We start from the raw sequence: 12,498 nt of genomic DNA on the forward strand, positions 1-12,498 counted from the left end.
CTGAAAGCCTGCTTACAAATTAAATATCCTGTCAACCAATTGGACAGAAAGATGTTTTATTTCTGTGACAATTCCTGTAGGAAGAAAATAATCCTTCACGCTGACTTGAACTGTTTGCTTTTGTAGGGAGGAATGCGCTTCACCTGGCAGCTAAGTACGGACATGCACTGTGCCTGCAGAAACTTCTACAGGTAGACGTGGTGGGAACACTCCTGTCCGTGTGAGACTAAAGCTGAGCGTGCGCTTGGTGTCTTCAGATTGAGATCAAAGGGTGGCAGCTAACTGTTCACTTCATTGGTCATTTTCCATCCTTCATGAAGGAATGTGGACAATAAGGAGCAAGAATGTGAGGGAAGTGACTCACATACCTCCATGTATTAAAAATAAACAACAAAGACTTGACCTTCCTGTTGATGTGAGCTGGAGACCAGAGTCTTCTGTTGTCTAGAGTGTGGCCGGAGATAGAGTGGAGCGTGGGGTTTGTGTGTTTCTGTGTCTCCACACAGATGACTATATGACATGATACTGATGCCATGAGTTTTTATCAGGCAACCACAGGATTGTGTTAGCCACTTGGCTGAATGCAGGTTTTGGCCAAAGTGTCCAGCCCCGTGTTGACACTTAGAACTGATCTGTTCTCCTGATTCAGTAGTTCATGTTAACTCTTGCTGGAAGAAAAAAGCCCAAACAATTCCATCCTTTCAATACCCCATGCTATTGTAATGGGCATATGTTTCCTGTTTGGTGAAACACTGTTCAGTTCACAGTTCTGTGTATTATTTTATTTGTTGCATGTCAAAATATTTAGTAGATTGTCTGAACGTCTTTACTTTCTTTGATAAGTAGAATACTTTAAGATGAAATAACAGCTGTTCATTCAAGTGTGGATGTTGAATTTTCAAACAAAGCCCTCCCACATCATCACGTTACTCTGTTTCAACAGTACAACTGTCCTACTGAGCATGCGGACCTGCAGGGAAGAACTGCCCTTCACGATGCCGGTGAGCAGAGATCCCTCCCAGACACAAGGTTTCTGAAAACATGGGATCTTTGAAAGTAATTTAAAGGGTTTGCCATTAATTCATTTGGATAATTTGTGGAGAAAAAATATTAAAGAATTTGTATGCTTAAAATTGAAATTTATGTGCTGGGCAATGGTGGCACATACCTTTAATCCCAGCAATTCAGAGGCAGAGGCAGGTGGATCTTTGAGAATGAGAGGCCAGTCTTGTCTACAAAGTGAGTTCCAGGACAGCCAGGACTACACAGAGAAACCCTGTCTTGATAAACAAAACAGAACCAAATTGAAATTTACAAATTGGAGCTGTAGGAGATTCATTCAGAGGTGAGATGGTTCAGAAATTAAGAGTGTTCGCTGTTCATGCAGAGACCTGAGTTCAATTCCCAACACCCATGGTGGATGGCTTACAACTAACCTATAACAACAGTTTCCAGGGAATCTGATGTCTTCTTCGGGCCTCTGAAGGGACTGCATGCATGTGCACAAATTCTCCCACCTCTACAAACATGCACATTCAATTAAAAGTAAAGTAAAAATAAAATCTTGAAGAAAAGGATTCATTCAGCCAATATTTACAGGTTGGTCAGTTTGGTAGGTAGGGAAGTTGTGAGAAGGAATAATACAGATTCCTGTTGGCCAGGAGTGCCGAGCACTGTTTGTGTGTGTGTGTGTGTGTGTGTGTGTGTGTGTGTGTGTGTGTGTGTGTGTGTGTGTGTGTGTGTGTGTGTGTGTGTGTGTGTGTGTGTGAGAGAGAGAGAGAGAGAGAGAGAGAGAGAGAGAGAGAGAGAGAGAGAGATATTGATTGTAGGAGAAGTGGGAAATCATCTTATTTGCAGCAGGAAGCCCACACCTGTGCAGATAGTTATAGACTATCTGGCAGACTGATCTCTGAACTGATTGGGGAGCCGTTTTTTACTTGGGGGTGTTGGCACTAGGTTTCATATCTATGTCATGTACTATATTTTGAAAAGGTATTTACTAAAAACCTTATGTTTCAAGAATTGTACTTAGTGTCTAAGGTATGTGCATTGTTATTTTGGTGTCATTAAAGTTAGAGTAAGTTAAATCATTTTGAAAAGACAAGACCACCTGACTCATCTTCTCTAGGCTTTAAAACGCTGTAGGCTCCAAGAAGGCCAAGGAGAGAAGACATTTGCTTCTGTCTTTCTCATGGATAGGGAATTTTTTGTGTAGGTTAAGGAGGTGTGTATTAAACTCTTACTTTTCTTCAGCTTTAAAAAAGATTTATTTGATATTTAATGTGTTTATTTGTATTGTGTGTGTGTGTGTGTGCGCGTGTGCGTGTGCGCCCGTGTGTGCGTGTACATGTGTGTGTGCATGCGTGCGTGTGTGTGTGTGTATATGTGTAAGTGAATGCCACATGTGTGCAGGTGCCCATGGAGGCCAGAAGATGTGTCCGCCCCCCCCCCCCCCCAGGAACAGCAACAAATGATCTTAAACACTGAACCATCTCTCTATTCCCTTTTTTTTTTAATAGCTTAATTTCAGTTTCTTTTCCTTTTCCACTTTGGGTACTGTGATGACATTTTAATTTCTTAGTCATCACCTTTTCCTCTCCCTTATTTGTGTACAGAATGATATAGTCTACAAAGTGAATAAACAGTTTAACAAGTATACAGAGACCTTCTTTGGTCCATTCTAAGACAGAAAATGGATGTCTGCCATGCTAAGCCGAGAGTGAATGATGGGGAGCTTGGTAGTTTGAAAAGTGAAGGGTTTAGGTTGCCTCCCTTGGACCCTTGAAAGCACCGTGTGTCAGCAGATGGTCACCATTTGTCACTGTCCCTTTGTTTCTCAAAGCGATGGCAGACTGTCCTTCTAGCATTCAGCTGCTTTGCGACCACGGAGCCTCCGTGAATGCCAAAGATATAGTAAGTCCTTTGGTTTGTTCGCATTTCAAGCCATGTGTTGTAACGCTCGTGTTCTGGAAGACTCGTGGCTTTAACCTCATTTGTTTTTCTTGTTGTCAGGATGGGCGGACACCACTTGTCCTGGCGACTCAGATGTGTAGGCCAACGATTTGTCAATTGCTGATAGACAGAGGGGCAGATATCAATTCCAGAGACAAGCAAAACAGGTAATTCTTTTATGGTGGTCCCTTGTAGCAGCTGGACGTCTGTGACACTGTTGCTATAACCTGGGCTTCTCACCCGCCTTTCTGTCCTTGGATGAAAGCTGAGGAAAAGCAGAATCCTACCCTGGCTACTTAAAGCTTCCTAAGGGTCTTAAGGTGATAGGTACAAATAAAGACGACTTAAAACAATGTCTGCAGTCTGTTTGTTTCCGTGAAGGGTTATTTGGAATTAAAGCAGTTCTTGGGTACCCTGGATTTGACACCAGCCACTGTGGGGTTTCCTCAGGGTTTCTCTGTAGCAGGCTCAGTGGTGTTGCCTCCAGGTCCGAATTCACGTTGTGCTCTAAATACTTGTTCTGGCTTCCTTTCTGTTCTGTGATAGAGCACTCTGACGAAAAAGCCACTCCGGGGAGGGAGGAATGGATTCACTGTAGTTGACAGGACAGATTATATAGATTATAGATTTGTCACCGAGGGAATCCAAGCCAGGAACACAAGCAGGACTTGAAGCAGAGACTGTGGGGGAACTGCGCTGGCTGGCTGACAATCAGGCATGTGCTCAGCCAGTTTTTATACACAGGCCAAACCACCTGCCTAGGGCTGGTGGCGCCCACAGTGGACTTGGCCCTTGTACATTATTTAATAATCAAAAAAATCCCCCACAGATATGCCAGCAGGCCAGTCTGGTCTAGGTAATTTCTCAACTGAGGCTTCTGTTCTCAAATTTCTCTAGGTTGGCTCAGTTGTCAATCAAAGCTGACCAGGACAAGGTCCCTTCATTGATACTTCTGTATTTAACAGTTGACATGGGCTTGTAATTTCTATCCATAGTTGTCTCATTTCTTGATCTGTTATGTCACAATGCTTGCTTACACTAGAATTATGATGATTTTGGTCACTAAGTCTCTGTGGACAAAGAACTAATTCCCCCAATTATTTTATTTATTATAATATTTTATAACCAAAATTTCTGAGGTTTTGTAATTACTCACAAATACCCTTTTACTTAATTTTATTCTTCTAGACATGCATCCTAAATCGTATTTAGGTGTCAGAGTTTTTGCCTTAAATTTTTATTATTCAGGTATTTCTTTTTGAAGTATTTCCTAAAATTCTCCTGGTGTTCCTTGCACATGGAATTCATGTGTACACAAGGGCTCTTCATACAAGCACATGTTGTATATTGATCACACTCTGCCATGGCTCCCAGCCCTCCCATTGACTTGTCCTCTTTATTTTCACATATTTCAGAGAAGGCCATTCTTAAGTAAGTCACCAGTGTGATCGAGAAAGTAGCATTTCTGCAGACATTACACTCTGACTCCAAGAATGACTAGGAGATTTGGTTTGAAAGTTAAATTTAGGATTCAAGAAGGGCAACCACACTGACCCCATTATAATGCTCGATATTTTTATCTATCTTACATCTCTCAAAGCACTTTGCTTTTATTGGAAATCCACCCCTAAGTGAGGTAAGGTACTGCATATTTGTATAAGCTTGATAGTGGATGGTTTTAGAAATACAGTTTTTGACACTATTTAAGTTTTCCTCTTGTTTTATCTTTAGCATTTTTTTAATCTAGCATTTTTTTTTAGTCTAAGAAAACTATCTCTTATGTATAGACATTTATGGCAGCAACCATGGAGGGGGCATGGCTACAGAAGAGAGTGTGTGTAGACAAACAAGACAAGGATATCCAATATTCACAGTTGAAGCAGGTGTCATATAGAGGACAAGTTAGCCAGTGGAGATGGGGTAAGTCACTATTGGAGAGATAAGTCACTTGATTGGACATGGGATCAGTTTCATTAGTGGATATAGGACCAGTCACTTTAGTGGGTATAGGATTAGTCTTTTCATGAGGTGTAGGATCAATTGCTTTGGTAGATATAGGATAAGTCATTTTATTAGCTAGAGGATGAGTCATTTTATTAGATGTAGGATGAGTCAGAATTTTGTTAAACATCAGTTCCTCAGTGGTAAGCGTAGATTTGACAAGATGGTTTCCAGGAGCCTACTGACTCTCCCTGAGAACTTAGTTGTATTGCCACATGACTGTTCTTTTTGGTTCTTTGAGGCAGGGTTTCCTCTGTGTGGCTTTGGCTGTCCTGTAGACCAGGCTGGCCTCGAACTCAGAGAGATCTGTCTGCCTCTCCCTCCTGAGTGCTGAGATTAAAGGTGTGTGCCACTACTCCCCAGTCACATGACTGTTCTTTGTGGACATAGTCTGTGATGCTCTTGTGGTGATGGTGGATAGAGGATAAAGAGGTCCATGATTAGTGAGGGTGTGCTTCTGAAATGGCTGCATGTGAAGTAGCAAGGGTCTTTCTCCTAGCACCTTTGTTTTATTTGCTTACTTAACTTGCTTAAGACTGGGTCTCATGTATCCCAGGCTCGCCTCACACTTGCCATGAAACTAAGGATGACCTTGGTCTTTTGATCCTCAGGTCCTATTTCCTGGGTGCTGGGATCACAGGCATATACTGATTTGTCTACTGGTACTGGGGATCAAACACAGGGCTTGTGCATGCTGGGCTATGTCCAGCTGGGCTCCCTCAAACAGGACATTAAGAGCAGAATCCTCTTTCCTCCTCTAGGGGAGGGATTTGTAGGGAAAGTTCCTGTGACATGGGTTAGTTCCCCAGAAGCGTTTGAACAGTTGGGCTTTGAGCAGATTGGGCAACAACTATAGTTAGGAAGAAATTATTTATAGGACACTGAAGAACTGGACTAAACTAGGTTAATTTAGTGGTTGACATAGTTAAAGTGTATAAGAGGATGGGAGGGCAGGTGTGGTGTACATGCATGTAAGCCCAGCACTGGGGTGGAGGCAGCAGGCTCAGTTCAGGATCATTCTCCGCTGCACAGTGAGTTGGAGGCTGACCAACAGCAGCAAAAAGAGGTGAGATTTTTCTCTCTGCTACTAAACACAAAGCCACAGGATTTTTGTTTGTTTTAGAAATGTAATGAGTAAAAATACAAAAATATAAAGTAATAATATCTGAATCCATATGAAATATAGCTTCTTCAGGTTGGAACTGCCCCTTTTCCTAGCAAGGTACTTCTGGAATATTCTATGGAATTTCCACAAGGTCTTGATTTTCCGATATGCTTTCAGGACAGCTCTCATGCTGGGCTGTGAATATGGTTGCAGAGATGCTGTAGAAGTCCTTGTTAAAAATGGTGCCGATGTGACATTGCTGGATGCCCTTGGCCACGACAGTTCTTACTATGCGAGAATTGGTGACAATCTGGACATTCTGAACCTATTGAAGGCAGCGTCAGAAAACACCAACAAAGGTGCCGGCAGGTTTCTATAAGGGACATCATTTTTTAAATGTTTTCAAGTTTTATTTTGAATTATGTGTGTCTGGGTACTGGTCTGTGCATGTGAGTGTAGTTATCTGTGGAGGCCAGAGGAGGGCGTAAGATCCCCAGAGGCAGAGCAGTTGTGAGCTGCCATGTGGTGCTGGGAGCCGAACTGTTTCAAGGCAGCTGGGGGCCACACTATTGTCTGATTCCTCAGCTTCCCCCTGATCACTGTGGATGAACTGAGGAAGAAGAGGCAGCAGGAATGTCCTACTTACATTGTAACGGACACATGAAAACTGCCCATGCTAATGTTTTAATAAGAAGGAGTGGGGTGAGCAACGTTTATGCTTACCAAGATTTTTATTTCTTTGCTTTGAGATACAGTCTTGGCCACTGTGAAACTTATGTAGACCAGGCTGGCCCCATTGAGATCCTAAGGTTGTTTTGTTTTGTTTTAATTTCTTTAAAATTTATGTGTATATATCTGTGTCTAGGAGGTGGGGAGGTATGTACACTAGGACAGTTGCCCACGGAGGCCAGATAAGGGTGTCAGATCCCCTGGTGCTGGAGTTAACAGCGGTTGTGGGCTACCAGCTGTAAAGTGACATGTAGGCCACCTTGGTTCTGAACTGGCCCCTAGCTTTCTTATGTAATGCATTTGGAAGACTGTTCCTGCTTAAATATTTTTGTAGTATACTTTTTATTGATGTGCAGAATTCCATTTATTTAAATTTAACCTAACAAAGCAGCTTTTGATAGGTGGTGCTTAAGTTATTTAGTTTTTTACTGGTGTGTGTGTAAGTATTTTTACATATTTTATAATCACCTAGACCAGTCCCTGGAGGGCTGGAGGGTTGGCTCAGTGGTTAAGAGCACTTGCTGTTCTTCTGTATGACCTGAGTTCAGTTACTGGCACCCAATTGGGTGGCTCACAACTGTCTGTGACTCCTGTTCCAGGGGATCTGGTGGCCACTGTGAGCACTGTGTGCAGGTACCCACCCCACACATCATATATATATATATATTGAAAGGTCATTGCCTATCATTTGAATTATTGAATTATAGGATATGCATATTTATTTAAAATTTTGCATGGGTTGATAATTACCTTTCTATTTATTTGAATATCATCCTTTAAAAAAATCTTTGCTAATTCACTATTGTTTTAAACATATGTTTTGGGAGAAAACTAAAAAGTAGCAAGCTTTAAAGGAAAATTAAAGTTGTAAAGGAAAATTGGATGTTGTCTCAGTGGTACAGTTGGGGAATGCCTTTTGCCTGAGTTATGCACTGTCTCATGGATTTTTTTTCTTTAAATTCTTAGGGAGAGAACTTTGGAGGAAAGGACCATCTTTGCAACAGGTGTGCTTTTATTTTAATTTGAAAAACTATCTTATTGTACCCTTTAACTAATGTCTTCCTTAAAACTAGATAGTGGTTCCACATGAGCGTTTTGAGTTTAACCAAATGTTATCTGCCTCAGGTAGTCAATGCCTAGGGAGTAGGTCTCAGGGCATGAGGTCCTGTTAAAAATACTGTGTCCCTCAGCTTGAGACAAGGGATTTTAATTACAGTGAAGGTTTCCAGTAGGACGTCGTGTCCTAAATGGGGCCTTGAACATCCTTATTGGGAATCTTCAAGGGATTTTAGCCTTAACAACAGAGCCGATTATACTGCTATAGAAGATTTTTCCAATGAAATGAGAAATGAAGGAAACAGTGGACTTGTTTTTGTGTTTGGAGACAAGCATAAGCATCTTCCTGTGTAGCCCAGGCCGTCCTTGGTCATGCTGTTCTCCTATTTCGGCCTCCCCTGAATGCTGGGATAGCAGGCATGTACTAACCTACCCTGCTGAAACAGCTCAAAACTGGTTATATGCTGTGCTTTCTACACCACTGTTAAAGGTTTCCTTTCTTTTTAGTGTCTTTTCTGTCTGCATTCAATTGAGGGCTTGGCTAATTTAAAAAAAAAAAAAAAGCATGATACACAGAACACTTTACTTGGTTCTAATTTTAACAACTCTCCCGTGACCCCAACCCCCTCTTGGTGTCCCAGTTTGAGTGAAAGCCTTAACCTGGTCTTCTCATCTCTCCAAGTTAGAGTGGGGTTTGGTTCACGACACGTGGCTCCAAAGCTAGTACTGGCAGCTCCCCTCTTCTTCTGCTGGCTGCTCCCTTCCAGGGCCCCCACTTTGTTCTGCTGGGGGAGTCTGGCCACTCCCACACGCTGAGGAGGAAGGAACCAGGTACTTTTTTGCTAGCATCTTCCATGTTCATCGCATCATCCCTGTACCTCCCCGCCATCTGAAGGCCATGCCGCAGCTGCCACACGGCTTCTAGTCACTCCATCAGAACGTTCTCAGTGCCCACCCATGCGTGGGTCTTGTCTGTAGATGTTTCTGTCTGGAGAAGCTGCTTTCCTTCTTCCCTGTTCCCCAGATGAGCTGAAGAGTGGAGTTCTGAAATGCACATCTATTGAAAATAAAGTGCTATTGGTTATCAGTATGGAAATGAAACTTTGTCCGTGATGGAGGAATCATCTAAGTGGATGCAAGGAGTCAATCAATACTTTGCTGGGAGCAGTAACACAAATGGCTCCAAATCCCACATTTCCTTGATTTATTGAATATATTTGTAGAGATCATTTGTGGATTGGATTTGTTCTTTGCTGAGAGACGAGTGTCTAGTGCCAGAGAGCCCAGATGTAGTGGTCAAAGGCAGACTGGCTCGCTTGACTGCGTATAGGGTGCCAGTTGCCATTCTGAGTGTCCTCGTGGAGTGCTCTGCTTAGTGACAGAGGGGCACAGTAAGCAGAGGAGGACACAGCATCAGGGCAGACCTGTGCGGCGGAGGGATAAGGATGCGAAGAGCAGGGCTGTGAGGGAAGTGTCTTTGGGGAAGTCCCAAGCCCCTGCGGAGGGTGACAATGTGACTGCAGGGGTGTGCACAGATGTGAAGAGGCCAGGAGCCAGGTGAAGAAGGCTCTTGCGTGGTCAGGACTTTGGATGTATCTTGTCAGCAGAAGGCAGGATGGAAGTCCCCAGTCAGTGTGCAGCTCCCCTTCCCCCACTTCCCCCCGGAGCCAGAGGTGCTTGGGAGGTCCTGAGTCTTAAGGGATGATGTAGTGTGTGTGAGCCTGGCAAGGTGAGAGTAGACGATGTGAGGTAGGAAGGGAAGGAGGAAGAGATGGGCAAATGGAGTGAATGGAGAGATGTCAGCTGGCATTTGATGAATGACGTTGGGAAAATAGTGCAGACCAAATTATGGCTATGATGCCTCTGTAATGGAACCCTGCCTTCTCATTCTGCAGCCAGACCTATGATGGTTTAAAACCCAATCAACCAAAACTCAAACCAGTAGTATAAAACACAAAACCAAACCAAACCAAAAACACCTTGGAGAATTGAACCTGCAGCTTTAAAACCATGAAACCAGTCCAAGAGCAGAGAAGTCGCTCCCTGGACTAGCCATTGTGCCTGTTTGAAGACGTGGGGACAGTAAGGGAGATTAGTGGCCCTCTTGTCCACCCCTCCCTTGTCTTTGTTAGAGCCAATCTCTAAGCTGGAATAGAGTTTCAAAGCAGCAGGTATACAAAAGCAGACGCACACCCAGCCTGGTTGTGTGGAGTCCTTTGTCAGCTGGGCTGCACCGTTGTCTGCCTGTCCCTTCACCCTGTCCCGTCACTGGCTGCTTGAGGTTTTGTTCCAAGCATGCTCAGGAAAGTGAAGGAGCCCACACTGTCTGTCTGTCAGCATGATTTCCTCTCTTCACCAACGTTTTTAAATGGGTTTCTTCTTCTGGGTGGTGGGTGGCGATTTATAGAATGCCATTTTTGTTCTGTGCCTCTTACGTATTTTCCATTTTAAACGTTTGTGTCTTTAGTTAAGATGCATCCTTAGTAGAAGTCTACAATTCTGATTTGCTTAACGTCAGTATCTCCGAAGTGTTCCATTTGTGGCTTTTAAGTGGGAACACTGCCACCTTGTGGTGGGGACGGGGGAATGTAACATGGGATGAACTGAAAGCCACCAATAGGCGTGGTACCCGTCAAGATATGGTTCTCAACCTGGGGGTTGAACTGCCTGTTCGCAGGGATTGCATATCAGATGTTTACATTACAATTCACACAGTAGCAAAATTCCAGTTATGAAGTATCAACAAAAATAATATGGCTGTGTCAGGTTGGTTGAGAACCACTGCCTTAAGAGAAAATACACTTTTCTGTCCAAACTTCACACACCCTAACCTGTGTTTTCTTAATGTTTTACCAAAGCGGAACTTGCCACACACTCAAGATGAAGGAAACCTGAAGTCAAATCCGAGGGAGCATCACAGCTTTCAGGTAAGAAGGGAAAAGCAAGCGTGTGTTACCTGCCTTACACAGTATCGCAGGGCCCACGAGAGGGCTCAGCACACACAGGAGCTTGCCGCCAAGCGTGGTGCCAGAGTTCAATCCCTGGGTCCTGAGTGGTGGAACGAGAAAACCCACCTTCACAAGTGACCTCCACACATGTGCCTTGGTGTTCTCTCTCTCCCCAAATTAAATAAATAAAGCTAAATAAGTAAATGTAATTCAAGAAGGAAAATGATCGGAATGTTGTCTGTAGTGGGAGGAAGAGAACAAGCAAGATGAGGGTGAGAGGTAGGGCATTAGGAAACTTCACTGTGGTCTGCGGCCGGCTTCTCAACAGTCTCTTCCTTAGGAATTGACTTTTCTTATGAATGTTACATAATTCAATCCTATGACACTGAAAACAAATATGTATGATTTAATATGCCATTGTCATATAAACCATACATTTATGTTCATTTTAGAAAATTATGGTGATGAAAGTGAGAGCCACTGATGTCAAGGAAATAAAGCCTGAACTTAGAGTAGTTTTTGCTTTGGTTGAGAAAAACAGTTCCACCCAACTAACTGCCTTTCACTTCATGTTGGATAGCGTTATCAGGAGGAATTAGTCCGGGGCTTCTACTGGACAAAGAACCTAATTGATTGCCTTGATTGAACTAAACGGAACAGTTGTTTTCGGCAGGACAGAGTGAGAGCATTTGGTTTGGATTTTCACTTTGTTGTGTAGCATTGAGAAAGCAAACTATAGCCGGGTGTGGTGTCGTATGCCTGTATTCCCAGCATTCGAGAGGCTGGGGCACTAAGATTGTCGTGAGCTCAAGGGCAGCCTGGGCTACCGAGGGAGGTCCTGTCTCCAAAAAGGGACTTTGGGAGTGGGTGAAGAGATGGTCTAGAGGTTAAGAGCACATAATGCTTTTGCAGGTAAACTGAGTTCAGATCTCAGCACCCATGAAAGGAGGCTCACAACTTCCTGTACCTCCAGCTCTTGGGGATCCAGCGCCCTCTTCTGACCTCTGGGGGGACTGCACTCTGGGGGTGGGGAATGTGTGCCCCCCCCCCCCCACACACACACACGAAAACTAAAAACTTTGTTTGTTTTGAGCTGAGGATCTTACCCAGGGCCTTAACCCAGAGCCTTGCGCGCTTGCTAGGCAAGCGCTCTACTGCTGAGCTAAACCCACAGGCTCTGAAAACTAAAAACTTAAAACATGTGAACTGAGCCCTCATAGAGGAGATTATAATGTTTATTAGAGCCACCGTAGAAGTATGAGCTTAGGGAAAGAACTGGATGTTCTTATAAGGGGGATTCTTCAGCGGAAGCTGATAGTACACACCATGCTGTTGCTTGGTTTCCGTGGGTTGCTTCTGTTTTTCATTCACCACAGTGACAGTTGTGTGCTCTTGTTTTGCTTGTACTCCTCAGCTATTACAGCAGTGATATTACTGTTGGCTTTTAGATTTCTCAATCATGGGGACATTGTTGAAACTATTATATTGTAAGCGAGGGATGTGGCTTGTAGCAGGGCATGTGCAGGGCCCTGGGCTTGCAACCCAGCAGCCAACAAAACAAAATGCACAGAACACTAAAAAAAAGAAAAAAAAATTGTTTTTTATTTTATTTATTTTGTATGTGTATGCGTGTGTGTGTGTGTGTGTGTGTGTGTGTGTGTGTGTGTGTGTGTAGACCAGATCTCAGATCCCCTGGATCTGGAGTTG

At 43.5% G+C, this 12,498-nt stretch overlaps 1 protein-coding gene across 2 annotated transcripts in view; it reads left to right on the plus strand.

The window, feature by feature from the left end:
- Window positions 1-12,498, plus strand: part of Uaca (uveal autoantigen with coiled-coil domains and ankyrin repeats) — a 91,070-nt gene that overhangs the window by 60,016 nt on the left and 18,556 nt on the right. For both annotated transcript variants that reach the window (XM_036194245.1, XM_036194246.1), the window contains exons 4-10: window positions 127-191; window positions 944-1,001; window positions 2,843-2,913; window positions 3,013-3,119; window positions 6,236-6,417; window positions 7,754-7,791; window positions 10,702-10,770. In XM_036194245.1, coding sequence (XP_036050138.1) covers window positions 127-191; window positions 944-1,001; window positions 2,843-2,913; window positions 3,013-3,119; window positions 6,236-6,417; window positions 7,754-7,791; window positions 10,702-10,770 — 590 coding nt within the window. The remainder of the gene's footprint in view (window positions 1-126; window positions 192-943; window positions 1,002-2,842; window positions 2,914-3,012; window positions 3,120-6,235; window positions 6,418-7,753; window positions 7,792-10,701; window positions 10,771-12,498) is intronic.

This window comes from Onychomys torridus, chromosome 7 (assembly GCF_903995425.1).
Source record: "Onychomys torridus chromosome 7, mOncTor1.1, whole genome shotgun sequence".
In the NCBI taxonomy this organism is placed as follows: Eukaryota; Metazoa; Chordata; class Mammalia; order Rodentia; family Cricetidae; genus Onychomys; species Onychomys torridus.